At 38.5% G+C, this 16,396-nt stretch overlaps 1 protein-coding gene across 13 annotated transcripts in view; it reads left to right on the top strand.

Annotated features, from left to right (window-relative positions):
• The window catches only part of LOC126329577 (polyadenylate-binding protein 4-like), a 51,183-nt gene extending 35,111 nt beyond the window's left edge, over positions 1-16,072 (top strand). For 4 of the 13 annotated variants that reach the window (XM_049996194.1, XM_049996196.1, XM_049996197.1 and 1 more), the window contains 10 exons: positions 4,007-4,820; positions 4,904-5,097; positions 5,767-6,045; positions 6,127-6,243; positions 12,730-12,924; positions 13,005-13,220; positions 13,965-14,211; positions 14,398-14,558; positions 14,757-14,969; positions 15,102-16,072. In XM_049996194.1, the coding sequence (XP_049852151.1) occupies positions 4,628-4,820; positions 4,904-5,097; positions 5,767-6,045; positions 6,127-6,243; positions 12,730-12,924; positions 13,005-13,220; positions 13,965-14,211; positions 14,398-14,558; positions 14,757-14,969; positions 15,102-15,173 (1,887 nt within the window). In that variant the 5' untranslated portion in view covers positions 4,007-4,627 and the 3' untranslated portion in view covers positions 15,174-16,072. Of the gene's footprint in view, positions 1-3,263; positions 3,360-3,615; positions 3,715-4,006; positions 4,821-4,903; positions 5,098-5,766; positions 6,046-6,126; positions 6,244-12,729; positions 12,925-13,004; positions 13,221-13,961; positions 14,212-14,397; positions 14,559-14,756; positions 14,970-15,101 lie in introns of those variants that run through there. The other 9 variants (XM_049996186.1, XM_049996188.1, XM_049996189.1 and 6 more) reach the window with 6 other exon arrangements.
• The last annotated feature ends 324 nt before the right edge of the window (positions 16,073-16,396 follow it).

Raw genomic sequence — 16,396 nt, 5'->3', positions numbered from 1 at the left:
TACGCGCCATCCAGGCTCTGTTTGACTCAATGCCAAGGCGTATCAAGGCCGTTATTACGGCCAGAGGTGGTTGTTCCGGGTACTGATTTCTCAGGATCTATGCACCCAAATTGCGTGAAAATGTAATCACATGTCAGTTCTAGTATAATATATCTGTCCAATGGATACCCGTTTATCATCTGCATTTCTTTTTGGTGTAGCAATTTTAATGGCCAGTAATGTATTTGCGCTTATAACTTTCGACTCACTCATTTCCGAATGAGTGTCTCTTACCTCAGATTGATAAATTCATCCTTCTCCATCATCCCCGCAAATCTGTAACATCGTCATGGGATCACCCAGTAGATAAATGCTATTTTTGATAGCAAAGTTAGTGCCCAGACTGGACGAGGCACGAACTAAAATTGAGGGTAGAAAAGCAAAAGCAGAACTGCTGAACTCAATTTTCAAATGTTCCTTTACCAAGGAAGATGAATGATACAGATATTAGTGCCGGTGATGTTGAGAAACAGTTGAAATTGCTAAAACTGATCAAAGTTCCAGTGCCCGATATATCCCTATCAGACTCTATACAGTACTTGCAACTGAGTTAGTCCCTATTTAAACTTTAATCTTCTGTAGCTCCCTTGAACAAAGAACATTGTTCAGAAATTGGAGAAAAGTGCAGGTCTCACCGGTCTGCAAGAACTGCAGGGGAAGTAATCTACAAAACTACCTTCCAATATGTTTCACATCCATTTGTTGCGGAATCTTGCAACGTATTCTGACTTCAAAGATAATGATGTATCTCGAATTCCGCAAAAAACGATTATGTGAAGCTCACCTCGCACTTTTCTCACATGGCATACTGAAAGCAATGGGCTAAGGCAGCCAGGTACCGGAAGATGTAGTATTTGTTGAATTCCGAAAAGCGTTTGACCTAGTTCCACACATACGCTTATTATTGTAAGTACGATCGCTTGTGGTAGCAAATTAATTTGTGACTGGACTGGGCATTTCTTGGTACAGAAGACGCAGTTGTTATTTTGGAAGGAGAGTTATCGACAGATGTAGAACCAACTACGAATGTGTGTTGTGGCCCTTTGCTGTTCATGTTGTATATTAATGACGTTTCAGGCAGCAATAATAGTAACCTCTCATTTTCGGAAATGATGCAGTCGTCTATAATGAAGTACAGTCTGAAAAAAAGCTGCAGAAATATTCAATCGGATTTTGATAAGAATTCAAATTGGTGCAAAGATTGGCAACTTGTTTCAAATGTTCAGAATTGTAAAACTATGCATTTCATAAAACGGAAACATGTAGTAGCCTATGAGTAGACTATCAGTGAGCTAGAACTAGAATCGGTCAACTCATACAGATACCTGGGTGTAAAATTTGTATGGGTATCACATAGGCTCAGTCGAAGGTAAGGTAAAGAAGGTGGCAGACTTCGGTTCATTGGTAGACTACTAGAGAAATGCGATCTCGCTGCAAAGGAAATTACTTACAAAACGCTAGTACAATCCTCCCTAGAACATTGCTCAAGTGTGTGGGAGTCATACTAAATAGGATTAACAGGGTGTACTGAACAGAAATAAGGGCCGCACGAATGGTCACAGGTCTATTTGACCCGTAAAAGAGTGTCACGGAATTGCTGAAGAAACTGAACTGACAGCCGGCCGCGGTGGTCTAGCGATTCTAGGCGCTCAGTCCGGAACCGCGCGACTGCTACGGTCGCAGGTTCAAATCCTGCCTCGGGCATGGATGTGTGTGGTGTCCTTAGGTTGTTAGGTTTAAGTAGTTCTAAGTCTAGGGGACTGATGACTTCAGATGTTAAGTACCATAGTGCTCAGAACCAAACTGAACTGACATATACTGGAAGATAAATGCAAACTATTCCAAGAAAGCCTACTTACAAAGATTCCAGAACCAGATTTAACTGACGACTCAGCAATCCTCTACATGTCGCTCCCCACGGGATCGTGAGGACAAGATTAGGTTAATTACAACACACACAGAGACATTTAAACAAACATTCTACCCGCGCTCTATACTTGAAAGGAACGGGAAGAAGCCCTTATAACTGATACAACGCGAAGCACTCTCAGCCGTACTCTCCACAGTGACGTGCAGAGAATGTATGTAGATGTACAAACCGTTTCATCCTGTTTGCCGTCTTGCATGTAAGTTATGACTTCCCAGCAGTCTGGTTGAGGTAACTCCATACCTAGAAATCAAAAGGGTTCAAATCTAGTGATACTGGTGGGCATGCAGTTTGGAACAATCGGCGAATGATTCGATTTTTTCGAAACCTGTTAACGGAGTAACCGAGTCACCTTACGATCAGTTTGAGGTAGAGAGGTACATCGTGTAACAAAACAGTTGATTCCAAAGCACCTCCCTGCCGTAGAGCAGGGATCACATGTTGAATAGCGAAAGTTTATTTATAACCACATCGTGGCTTTGAATAGAAAATGAAGAATGAAATGGTTGATCTGGTACACAAACTCTCCATATTTGCCTAAATTAGCTAACCGCGTGAAACCAAAATCATAACGACAAATGTTGAAAGGTCAGAGGTTCAAAGCTGAGACGCTATTTACGTGACACTCCAGGAAAGTGTGTTGAGCCCCTTTCTCTTTACGTTATTTATTAATAGTAACTTAAGACTTACCGCTATTGATGTACTGTCTAAAGGAAACTGCATAATTATCACTCACATCTTGATAAGTTTGCAAAGTGGCGCAAATACTGGAAACTTGATTTAAATGTTCAGAAATATAATATTGTGCACTTTACAAAACGAAAAAACGTAGTTTCCCGTGACTATAATATCAGTGAATCACAGTTGGAACAGATCAAAGCATAAAAATACGTGGGTGTAACAATTCGCAGGGATATGAAATGGAACGATCACATAGTATAAGTTGTAGTTAAAGCAAATGGCAGGCTACGGTTCATTGGTAGACTACATACAAAACACTCGTCTGACACATCCTAGAATATTGTTCAAGTTTGTGGGACCTGTACCATGCAAGGCTAACAGGAGCTACTGAGCAGATACAAAGAAGGGCACCACGAATGGTCACAGGTTTGTTCGACCCATAGGAGAGCGTCGCGAAATGCGGAAGAACTGAATTGACGGACGCCTGAAGATAAGCGTGAGCTATCCCGTGAAAATCTATTTAGAAAGTTTCTAGAACCAGCGTTACGTGATGGTTGTATGGACATGTAACGACCCTCTGTGTATCGCTCCCACAAGACATTCACACAATCATTTTTCCCGCGATCTATGCGTGAAGAGAGCGGGAGAAGCCACTAGTAGCTGGTACAGTGGGACTCACTCTCCGCCATGCGCTTCAGAAGGTTAGCACACTGTATGTACAAACATCAGTTTACTTTTACACTGCTTATCTACAATTATATAGTTATTTTCTCGTTGTGTCCTAGGTATTTCTATGCAGAAGATAAGTGTTGCAAAATTAATTTGATACATAATAAAAATAAATTAAAACTTTTCGTTAGGTTTTGAAAATTCCGTACACGAAATAGGAACTTCTTTCATGCCAATCAGACTAACTTTTACCACTAACACACATCTCTTTCGTTAAATAATACTTTATATAATCTTTGATACATTTCGAAAAGATAAAAAATACCATGGTCGAAATTCATATAAAACATTTTACCTGTGATGCTCGTCTAGTCATAAAATACATACATAATAATATGGTAAATATAAATTCACCTGTTTGAAATGTGTATAAAAAGAATTTGAATAATTCAGGTTAAGTCCCATAAGATTTCACACATTTCTGAATGATTCAGTAATTCGTTTGGAGCGGTTTCATTGCAATACTGTCCAAGCACAGCAGCATGGTATTGCTGTAGACGCCCTAAATTGATTTGGTGCAATAGCGGGATACAATGATTAAAAGTAGATGCAGCAGTTATTAAATAAATTTTATTATTAACATAAAAATGTCAAATACTGCAGTAGTCCGTTCTTTCTCGTTGCTTTCAGGACGACTAAACGCAACTACGTGACGCCATGAATCACGTGGTACACCAACGACAACGTGCCAGTCGATTGTTAACGGCGGAAAATGGGGACCTAACAGTTACTTAAAATGTTCGGTGTTGCACTACAAAATATCCCAAACTATATATATTTTTCAATTTTCTTCAGATAAACTGCAACAAATCAAAAGGTATTGCACAAGGGTGGTTTAGTTTGATGTTTCAGTACGTACTACTTTTCTGTCTCAGCCATTGCGGAAGGATACAAATGCCGTGCGTATAAAAGCGTTAGCCGACCTACTTTCACTGCTTCTGCCTCTTTCAGGAGTAGGGTTCGTTAATGTGAGGTTGTGTCGCCTGCAATATAGGTTACACAACCCACCTTAATTTCGTGATATAATTTACAAAAAGCCAAAAAAAATTTAAAAGTCAAAAAAACACAAAAAAATAGAAAAAAACGAGAAAATTATAATAATTTAACCGAAACGCGTGGTTCTGTGATCATACAACGTGGGCATATTGAGGAGTATTGAAGACGTTTGTGCAACCGCATCGACAGAAGACTTCTGTGATCAGTCTGCATCTGAATTTGCTACTGCGGATCTAGAGAAACAGTGCTACGAAAATGAATCCAGGAGGGCCAAACTATCCTATGGCTTCGCTGTATGTGGGCGACCTGCATCAAGATGTTACAGAAGCTGTACTGTTTGAAAAGTTTTCAACTGCTGGACCTGTGCTGTCTATTCGTGTCTGCAGGGACATGATAACCCGTCGTTCGCTGGGATACGCTTATGTCAACTTCCAGCAACCTGCCGATGGTAAGTGCAAGCTGTTTTCTAGAAGCGTACCATGACTTCTGCAACACTTCCGACTTCACTAATTTCTGTTTAAACTGTTGCAGCGGAGAGAGCTTTGGACACTATGAATTTTGATATAATTAAAGGGCGTCCAATTCGTATCATGTGGTCTCAGCGAGATCCCTCTCTGAGAAAGTCTGGCGTTGGCAATGTTTTCATTAAGAATTTGGACAAAAGCATTGATAACAAAGCCATGTATGACACGTTTTCCGCGTTTGGAAATATATTAAGCTGTAAGGTGAGTAACACGTGGTGAATCAGTTTAAAATGAAGAAACCCAAAATGACTTTAGTGTTCGTTGTATGAATTAAGCCTTCGTATAAATGATTTCCAGTTGTTCATTGTGGGCGCCTGCAAGTTTGTCCATCTGATTACACGAACTCCCCTTGGTATTAGTCTTAAGACGCCGTATAGACTTAAAGTGTGAAGTATTGTGTTCATTTTGTCATAAGCTCACTGGTACTTCGCTGGAAACGTTTCTTAATTAATCCAGACAGGCCAAAGTAGCTTGAGCGACAGTTCTGTATTTTGTAGACTGTATGTCTCCTGCTTCAGGGCACAGTATCTCTACAGTTAGGGGTAATTATCTGTACTACCTACCTAAAAATATTAATTTGAAATGCTCATACGTATTTTGTTCAATGTATAACACGAATTCAGATGTTACTTGGGAGTATGCAGTAGACATGAACCAAATTGGTAAAACCTGCTAAGATCTGAGGAAGTATACATAAGGGTAGTGGAAAGCATTGCAGTAGCTGTCAGTTACCCAATGTGTCAATCATAAGTTTACGATACTTCATTCAGTATGGGTGTCTTAATTACTTGCTGCAATGGCATTAACATTAGCCTACATTTGTTGGTAGCCATATGCCACATACTTTAAATCTGCTGCATTGTGTTACAGGTTGCTCAAGATGAAAATGGTGTATCAAAGGGATATGGCTTTGTGCATTTTGAAACTGAAGAAGCTGCTACTAAATCAATTGAGAAAGTAAATGGTATGTTACTTAATGCGAAGAAAGTATTTGTTGGAAAGTTCGTACCACGAAAGGAGCGTGAGAAGGAACTTGGAGAAAAGGCAAAACTTTTCACAAATGTTTATATAAAGAACTTTGGTGAAGACTTCACTGATGATATGCTGAAAGAGATGTTCCAGAAGTATGGAAAAATCACCAGCCATAAGGTAAGCATATGTGTATTCTCTCTGTAAATTTGTAATTTTGTAGTCCTCAAATAGTTACACAGCTCACCTTATCTTTTAAAGGTAATGACAAGGGAAGATGGGAAGTCACGTGGATTTGGTTTCGTTGCGTTTGAAGACCCGGAAGATGCCGAAAGAGCAGTGGAAGAACTTAATGGCAAAGAGCTACCGGATGGAAAGGTAAGATTTTTAGATGTCGTGAGGAATTCAGTATTCGTAGTTAAGAATATGATTGTGTGGCAGCATTGTGGCCATTTTAACACATTAACGAAACACGTTAACAGCCAACCTACAGGTTGCTTCAAGCCCGTGTTTGCTTAGGTTTTTGCCACTTTATTGTATTGTGAAAGGTGATGATGGGATAGGGGCTTGTTACGGGTCTGTGAAGACCATGTGGGTGTGACATCTATCCCAAAATGTTGTGGGACATACGTTAAGATTATCTTGGTAGAAATGTTGAGGTGCATGCCTATAGTTTGTACTGAAATGTTGTAATGTAATTTGTTCAGTTTGATTTGAAGTAAAAAGATTCCATGTCCTATTTTAGTGTTGTTGAGTTTCATTATTTTTGTTGGCTGAAGTTAAGATATTGGACCCCCTTGTTCGCAATTCATAGCAAATCAGTCCTGGTAAACCATGCCCTGCCATAAAAAAATATACACACTCTCTCTCTCTCTCTCTCTCTCTCTCTCTCTCTCTCTCTCTCTCTCTCTCTCTCTCTCTCTCTCTCTTCACGTGCAATTCAGTACACTTCTGACGTTGTGAAAAGAAGCCCTTTTTGCTTACTTATGTTGCTCCAAATGCTGTATTAGAAGACAGTTGAAACATTTTCTCCTTTTCAACATTTTTAGGTGTAGACTAAGACATGTGGAAAGTCTGTAGTGGTACAATAGCCAATGTCTTTACTTTGATCAAGTAACCAGCGTAACATTGAGCATACCATAAGCTTGTGTAAATGTCGTACACAGTAAAAAATGTTTAAAGGATTACAAAAACATTTTGTTGCTGTAGTGTTTCTAAATGCAGCACAGTTAAGATTTAAGTAATGTAAGGAATACTCAAAACATGTCATTGTATAGCTGTTCTGTGTGGTTTGCAGCCACACAAACAGGACTGAAACTACTTTAAAGATGTCAATGTGCTTCAGAACTCTCGCTTTGTTACATGCCTATGATGCATATTGCTAAAATGCTTCCCAGCCATTGTTAACTAGAAGGATTTCATTACAATGATTTCAGTTAGTTTTCAGGGAAACCTCAAACATGAAAATGTAACCTATTTCCTCTCACTGTTTCTGTGTGAGCTTTGCATTGTGTGTTGCTTCATGTTGTACATGTAAAGAATGTGGCAGCCTCTTGAAGTTCATGTTGTAGAATAAATTTCTTATTTCTTCAATGATCACAAAAATTTTGGTCCCGAGAATACTTATTTCGGTCAGCAGTGATGATATTAGGCTCTGCTTCATAATATGTCCTAATATAATGAAGCCAAAGTGACACCACAAAAGGCATGCAAATTTAGCTTAACATCTTCGCAAATATTTAAATATGGTGTAAAACTGGAAAATGTGCTGACAGTCATACTCTTCTATCAGGGATCAAAGTTTATTCATCTTCTATCTACTAGTTTGAATTGCTGACCTTGTCAAAGACTAAATTTGCAAGAGGATAATTGAGAATTAAAAATTCATAATTTAACACAGAGTAACATGAATTGTAGAAGACTGCAGTTAGAAAAAACTGGCGAAGTTAATACTATGCATACATTTTGTAAATCCGAAAAGAATGGCCAGTAACACAGTATGTTTTTCCAGAGCATGTGTGAAATGAGGTTTTAAATGATTCTTCAGAATTTTTTAGTGGTGGTTATCTAGCCAGACGAGCTGCTGTTCAGTACTGAATAATTTGCTGTCTGTTAATTTTCATGTGTAAAGATCATATTGTTTTTGGGATGTGATACTCTGTTTGTGAATGCTGATTTGTTAACTCTGTGCATGTAAGATTTTCAGCAAGATTACTATGATCAACAAGCAACAGAAAATGCACTGGAAATGGCCAAGTTTTGATCAAATGTAATTTAATTATAAGTGTGTAAAATGTATGTACATGTACCTGTATGTTATTGTCAAGAGGGGGGGGCAAGGTACTTTGCCTCCACTCAGCGAAAACTGGATTTTGCATGAGTTTCCGTAAGTTGTATCTTTTCCATGTGCACACTTCCGGAAGGAGGGCACAATGCCATTGGCAGTATGTTTCAAATAACTTTAAACTTGTTAGTTACCAAAGTTACAACCACATAAGAACTCAGATATGATCACAGGTATTTTTATGGTTCTGTGGTGTGAGGGGAGGGGGGGGGGGGAGGAGGAGGAGGAGGAGAAGTGTGTGGGTTGTTGTTAATTGGTTGTCAGTAAATTATTACTGCAAAACACACATACTTGGACTGGGCACTTATATCAGTTAAAACTATGTAAACACTCGGCTGTGTGGCCGTGAAACTGAGAGAGGAATCAAAGAGCAGCCTTCTTCAGTACTGTTTCTGGAGTTGGCAAATATGACCATGTCTCCAGTCCGTTCTTACAGCAGTCCTTAATGTTTCCTCATCAACCTTCTTTGTATGGCTGAGTTTTGAGACCAGCCCTTGTATAAATATGGTTGATTGTCTAACACAGAGGTATTGTATTTCTCATTGCCCAATTACTATCTAATTTGTGGGAAAATTATGAAACAAGAAAATTTATCATTCTGTAAAACTAGAGTATTCATTTCTTCATTTGTTACTATTGCTTCCTGGACTGAAGCCAGGAGAAAAGTGGGGAGGGATTGATTATTCTGCGGCATTTGCCTATTTGTGCTTCTGATCAGTGGGCTTGATATACAGATACTAAATCTGTTTTGCCATGTGGTAGGAAGTAAAGTGTGTGAATATATACATATGATAAAGGGAAACATTCCACGTAGAAAAAATATATCTAAAAACAAAGACTGTGATTTACCAAACAAAAGTGCTGGCAGGTTGATAGCCACACGAACATACACACAAAATTCAAGCTTTCGCAACCAACGGTTGCTTCTTCAGGAAAGAGGGAACCACATGGGAAAAATACATTAAAAACAAAGATTCCAAGACTTACCAAGTGGGAAAGTGCTGGCAGACAGGCACCACACACACACACACACACACACACACACACACACACACACACACACACAATTACTAGCTTTCGCAACCGATGGTTGCTTCTTCAGGAAAGAGGGAAGGAGAGGGAAAGACGAAAGGATGTGGGTTTAAGGGAGAGGGCAACACGTGTGTGTGTGTGTGTGTGTGTGTGTGTGTGTGTGTGTGTGTGTGTGTGTGTGTGTGTGTGTTTCATTCATTGTGCCTATCTACCGGCGCTTTCCTGCTTGGTAAGTCTTGGAATCTTAGTTTTTAATATAATGTATAGAAGAAGAACTTTGACGAACATTTATTTTGCTTGTACAGTTTTTGGGATGGATGTTGACACACCCATCTTACTATTGCTCATGTCTGGAAGCTGGCAGCTGAGTGTTTCCCAGTGAATCAAATGTAATGTAAACATAATAATTACAATTCTTGTTACTAGATGCATTTTATAAGCATTGGATTTGACAATTGGTTTATGCCCACAATTTTGAATGTGTCGCAAACTAATGGTATCGATAGTTTCATTATATTCCATTGGGTGTTCATTCGACTGTGCAGTTTGTCCAGCCATTTCTAAAAATGCCAAGTTATCCTGCGTGCCATCAAGCAACACACTTAAAATAAGGTGTCCCTAACAACATTCTCAATCCATGATTGCAGCACTGCATTGATACCAACGGTCGTCACTTCGAACACCTTCTGTAAATGGACATTCACGCCGCCTTGGTGACCACTGTTGTCCTTCAAAGACCTTACTGTTACACATAATTGGATTTGTCTCGATAGCCGCTTTCAGAAACTTGGTACCAAACTGTAGAATACCATTAAAAAAAAGTTTACAATCTCACTGAAGCAACCTGACCTAGCAACAAGTCATATTATGGCCCCTGTTGTGCCATGCAACTTTTGTCTCGCAAGCTTTGCAGCTTCTATCATACTTTCGGAGTTATCCTAGTTGGCAATAGTGACTCACCCTGTATAAAGACTACTGTGTTACCAGGGGTAAAATTCTTTGGTGGAAAAAAATTGTCCCAGTATATATATAATTAACTGTTGCAACTTATTTTTTTGCCCTGGGTTTCCAAGAGATAATGACCTTGTGATACTTCATGGTTCTCTCCTTCAGCCCTTCTCCTTTCAGATTTTTAGTACGAAATCTATGTACATTAAGTGCAACAGTTGTTCTGTCACTTTTGAAAATGTGTTGAATTAAAAATTGCCCTGTTGCACCAAAGTACTTGTGCATGGAGCATACTTTTTCATGGTGTTGTCTGCAAATCAGAGTTCTTTCAAATCCTCAATACCTTTGGATTTGACAAATGTGTGAGCAATCTTTTAAACAGCACATTTGCTTTCAGGGCATGGTGGACTTCTGCTAAGACATTAAAACAAAGAAACACTAGTTCACAACAGCTGATGACACCTAACACTTGGAAGCACTACTTTACAAGAGCTGAGGAGCATGTAAGCAACTGATGCTACACAACTTACGTTTATTGACAGTATGGCAAGAGGTTGCACTGTAACTGGCCTTCTAGTGGATGCATAGAAAAAGAAACTGGCTAGTTACTGGTGTTACGTGGGCAATGGCATAATGTCACCCCCTCCCCATTGGGGGTGAACAGTGAAGTTGTTGAAATTACACAGTATAAATGTTTTATAAGACAGTGGTTAGGGAACTGTTTAGAGAGAAAAAAATTTGGATACCTAGTTTTTATTGGGTGTAAGTACAGCTGTAATCTTGCATATAAAAGAAACAGAAAGGATGTAGAAAACATGTAATGGCCAGAAGCAACTTGATCTAACATGAAAAATGCTTTGTGCATGGTTCTTCTTTGATTTGGGACCCCCCCCCTTTGCTTTCTCCACTTTTTGAAATGGAAACTTTACGAAAACTGTTCTTGTACACTTTATTGGATTTGATATGAGGTTCTGTTCACACTTCACTTGCCACATGCACCACACTTTAACAAGAAAGTTGAAAATTGATTCCAATACTGATGGATAGACTGACAGAAAATTGGCAAAATTTTAATTGCTGAATTACTATGTTTGAAGATGTTTCAGTATCAGTTTGAAATTGTCTGTGTTAGTCATAAGACTACATTCTTCCAACTGCAGAATGGCTGCCAATTAATCCACAGTTTGTACTGTTTCATATTCAAAAGTTTGCGACTGCTGAAAACTGGCAAGATGTAGGAGGTGGAAGAAATTGAGTAAATGCTGTTGAATGCAGTATTTGTCAAAAATTGAAATGTTTAATAGCAGAACTTGTCAACAAATGGAGTATTGGGGTACTTGGAATGAGTCATAAGGTGATTTGTAAAAAGGCTATGTAGTGTCTGAAATATAATCTAGAAATTGTCTTGTTAGATTAAGGTATCAGCTGAGTGCTCAGTGCTTATTGTCTGATACACTTAAGAATTGTTTGCCATATTCAAATAACAGTTAAGCTACATTAACCAAAAATTGGATGTGTGTTTAAATGATCTGTTTCACTGTAGAGACTTCACGAATTTGGCTTTAAAATGTTTGTGTAATGTGATTTTGTATGTCACTGTCTCGATACATCGTTGTTGCAGCTCTGTAGACTACTGTACTATAGGTGCTTTCTGCTCTGTGGTATGGTGCAAAGATTTTAACATTATATCCCAAGTAATGGTTGAAAGTGTATGTTGCCATATTCTCTTTGGAGGCCTACTGGCATAGAATTGTAACGTGGGGATGTGTAATGATGTTTTGTGCATTGGATTCGGACATGGTAATTGTGTAGAGAAAGCAGTATAATGCACTTCTTGTACAAACCAGTAATATGAACGATATCAACAAACATTGGTACATTATAGACATAGAAAATCCAGACATTCTGAATCCAAACTTACATTGTGTGGAGAGTTAAGTATTCTAAAAGTGGGAGATGCTTGCCAACAAAAGTCTGCTGGCAGCAGAAAGAGATTAAAAAGTCTGTAGAGATTGACCCATTAAAGAAGTTACTGTACCACTCTTATTTTATACTTTGCGGACTACATTTTTGCATTCCACAATTACATGTATGTAAACCCCATATTACCAACCTCTACCTGACTACATAGTCAGTGATATCTTAGGTCTTTATACAGAGGTCAGTTACACAAAATGATTGTACAAGAGCTTGGTAGTACTTTCGTTTAGAGGCTGTTGGGAACAATTGTCTATTTTAAATGCAGGGGCACTCGCCTGTTTGCACATTTTCCCCTTGAAGCTTAAAAATACTTGAAACAAATAGGTTATGTTGTTAACTTTTTGCGACAAATGACTCAAATTTTTTGTATGAAACTAAAGTCAAGCAGTCATTGCTTGAAATGTTGTGCTGAGCACAGTTTGCATGTACTCATTGTTAACGCTTTAGGTGAAAAGGCTGATTAGAAATAGAAGTAAGATTGTGAAGTCAGTGCTGAAGAGAAATTTCATATATTTTACGTGGAATGAATAATGTTCGTCTTCACTTTCCACTTGATGTAGATTCTGTACGTGGGTCGTGCACAGAAGAAAGCTGAAAGGCAGCAAGAGCTGAAACGAAAATTTGAGCAGCTCAAGATTGAACGTCTCAATCGCTACCAAGGTGTGAATTTGTATGTGAAAAATCTTGATGACACAATAGATGACGAACGACTGCGTAAAGAGTTCGCACCTTTTGGAACTATTACTAGTGCTAAGGTAAGATCTTTGTTTGAAAATAAGTGTGCATACATTTTAAATTGTTGCAGACTAGCAATGTATGACATTTCCTTTTTCAGGTCATGCTGGAAGATGGACGTAGTAAAGGATTTGGATTTGTTTGCTTTTCTTCACCTGAGGAAGCAACAAAGGCTGTAACGGAGATGAATGGTAGGATTGTTGGTACTAAACCTCTGTATGTTGCCCTAGCGCAAAGGAAGGAAGACCGCAAAGCTCATTTGGCATCTCAATATATGCAGAGAATGGCCAACATGAGAATGCAGCAAATGGGACAGGTCAGTAGATATTTATGATGTTACAGAATTTAATTCAGTGGAAGAATAGCAAAACAGGCTCAGACTTTGTAGTATGCATATTGGTGTACAGCAAGAGTGAACCTTGTCTGGATGTGCCATACATGATTGTCTCTGCAAGGACTGGTGGCACAAAGCCAGATATCACTATACCTTCTTTGTCCATAGAAAGCTAGGCAGTGTCTTACTGACTACACACAAACTCGTAAGAATTCTGAAATTGACAAATGACTGAATATTGGCCACTAACATTATGAAACATCCAAAATGGAAGGGGTTTCCATTAAATGTTCATGCAATTCCAGGTGCTAGTAATACTAATGTTCACAATCTTGATACCAATTTTCATGATATTTCTTAGTTTGCTAACTTCCTAATGTCACAGGACTTAATTTACCAAATGGATGGTAAAATTATTTAAGATAATACTCGGTCCCTTGTCATATTATAGTGAAGTGCAGTTCTACAGTCGTGCAGGCCATCAGTTCTTATTTGTTGCTGTCATTTTCCAAAGTGGAAACAACAAATACATTTTAACTCTGGGTGGTTTATAGTAGTTAATGGCCATGTGGTAATGTTTGATTGTGGTTCCATAGAAGTCTTGGCAGTGAATTTGAGAGCAGATTGTAGGGTCTTAAATGCCATGTTGTGTAGCTACTCTGTGATTAACTTCTTTGTTGGCCATTACTTGGTTGTTATTCATTGTCCCTAAAACTATTTCAGCAGATGTTCCAGCCAAATGCAGGCGGTGGATACTTCGTTCCAACACTTGCCGCCCAGCCGCAACGTTATTACACTCCAGCACAGATGACGCCAATAAGAGCAACACCACGCTGGACTGCACAACCCCAAGTGCGTCCTAATGCTCAGGGCACTGCTTCGACATTTGGAAATTTGCCTTTCCGTGCTGCTCCAAGACCTGCAGCGCAGCCAACTTCAATTCGAAACCAACTGTCTGCAAGGCCAATTACAGGTTAGTGGTCTCTGCGGGTGGGATTGCAATGAAGATTGATTTCCAGTCTCTTACTTTAAGTACAGTAGTTCAGATAATGACACAGATGATTAATGCAGAAGAATGCTTATACAAGAAATGTCTTGGTGGTATTACCTGGTTTCCATCCCGGTAATTTTGTTCTGTTAATGTTGGTTTTTGTTACAGGTCAACAGTCCGTTGGAGCGGGTAGCATCCAGGGCCGTCCAATGGGTGCTCCAACTGTGTCAGTTTCTGCTCAGGGACGTCCTGCTACATACAAGTACACAGCTAATATGCGTAACCCACCACAACCAATGCCTGTGGCACAGCAACCGCCTGTACAGCAGGTAAGTGTGAGATGCAAAACGCATCTAGAATACATATAAGGATGTTTAATTTTTCTTTGTGGCTTTGTTCTGTTGTATTTGAAGTAATTTTGTTCCTTTTATGACAAGAGTTCTGTTTGAGTGTTTAACTGGAAAATGGTCCTTGGTTTAAAGTATGTATACCAAGAGTGGTGTTATAAAAAATGTTCACCCTTTCAGGCTGTGCACATTCAAGGTCAAGAACCACTGACTGCCTCAATGTTGGCTGAGGCTTCCCATCGTGACCAGAAACAGATGTTGGGAGAACGTCTGTACCCCTTAATTCAGCATATGTATCCAGAATTATCTGGGAAAATTACTGGAATGTTACTCGAGATAGATAATTCAGAGCTTCTGCATATGTTGGAACACCATGAGTCTCTCAAAGCTAAGGTAATCCCTTGGTTTTATTTTATTTATTTATTTATTTCGCCGCCCCCCCCCCCCCAATTGAGATATAATCAAAATTTAAAATTTTGTGTTACTTGCCTAAGGAAACACTAAATCGAGGCTCACTGCTTACAGGTTGAAGAAGCTGTTGCTGTTCTTCAAGCCCACCAGGCAAAACAAGCTGCAGCTCAAGGAAAGAAGGAATAAAGGTTTAATATGAAAATAGCCACAACTGGAGCATTTCCAGTTAACTTGGAACCTGAAGTGGCTTAAAATTTGAAGAAATTTGGGGCTACTATATACTCCTTATTCAGATCTTCTCTGGTAGCTTCCAGCACTAATTTCGGAAAGAGAGAATTAAAACGTGTAGGAATTTTAAAATAATATCCTTAATTTGTTGCTTGTCTTCTGTTACCTAATAGACAGGACTTTAAACAGGAAAAGAAATCTAAGAATATATTTTAAAAGTAAAACTTCATGAATGAGTTCTAGTGAGTAAGCCCACTTTCTTATTAAAATGATCTTCTTTTAAGTGTTGCTGATAATTGAAGTTTCTTTATTGTATTTGTTGTACATCGTTGATTTGCAAATATTTTGTTTTATGGATGTTCTGATTGGCTTTTAAATTCAAAGAACATTGAGTTAGTTTTAAAACTATTTCAATATACCTTCTGTAATAGATGTGGGCGTATTTTTCATTTCCTTTCTTGCTTGTATTCATTTAAAATGTCTCAAATGTTAGTCTTTCTTGTTTGTCAATAATTTTAAACAGCAAAAAAATTGTAATACCTGAAACGGTAACTTGTAATATTTTCTTCCTTTTCATCAAAGTGCCCACAAGGAAATAACATCTGTAATCAAGTTACATTAAAAAATCAGCATAAAAAGAGGAAAATCAACATTAAATTACAAATATTGATGAGAGTTCAGTGAGACGGGAGGGTGGGAGAGTTTTTGAAGGTACTGATATTTAGGAAGTTTTCATTTGAAAGTACGTAGTTTTAAGTGAATGTATATATTTCGTGCTTGGGGTTTGAAATTATGTTTAAAATTCTTATGTAATGATTATGTAATTTGAAAAACAATGGGTTAATGGATAAATAATACATTTGGATTTTTCTTTCTACCAGCTCCTATTCAGCAGCAATTTCCTCTTCAAGGTATTTACCTGCTCACTGTCCATATTTAAATCTGTTGTGAAAACTACTGTACATCAGATTGTTCTTGCTTTTCTGTAATTTTAAGAGACGTTTCAAAGTGATAGTGTAGCAAGAACAAGTAACATAACACATCTGACATCAGTTCGATAAGATGTTCCTTTTCTGTACAGAAAACACTTCTGTGCCACGCTACTTCATTGCACAGTTTAGTGAGGTATGCACCACAGAAGTTTGTGCTGCAATGTGGGTACCATGTGAATTATGATATGT

Source organism: Schistocerca gregaria, chromosome 2 (genome assembly GCF_023897955.1).
Source record: "Schistocerca gregaria isolate iqSchGreg1 chromosome 2, iqSchGreg1.2, whole genome shotgun sequence".
Lineage (NCBI taxonomy): Eukaryota > Metazoa > Arthropoda > Insecta > Orthoptera > Acrididae > Schistocerca > Schistocerca gregaria.
The sequence above is the reverse complement of the archived record's forward strand: the minus strand, read 5'-3'. Positions and strand labels throughout refer to the sequence as shown.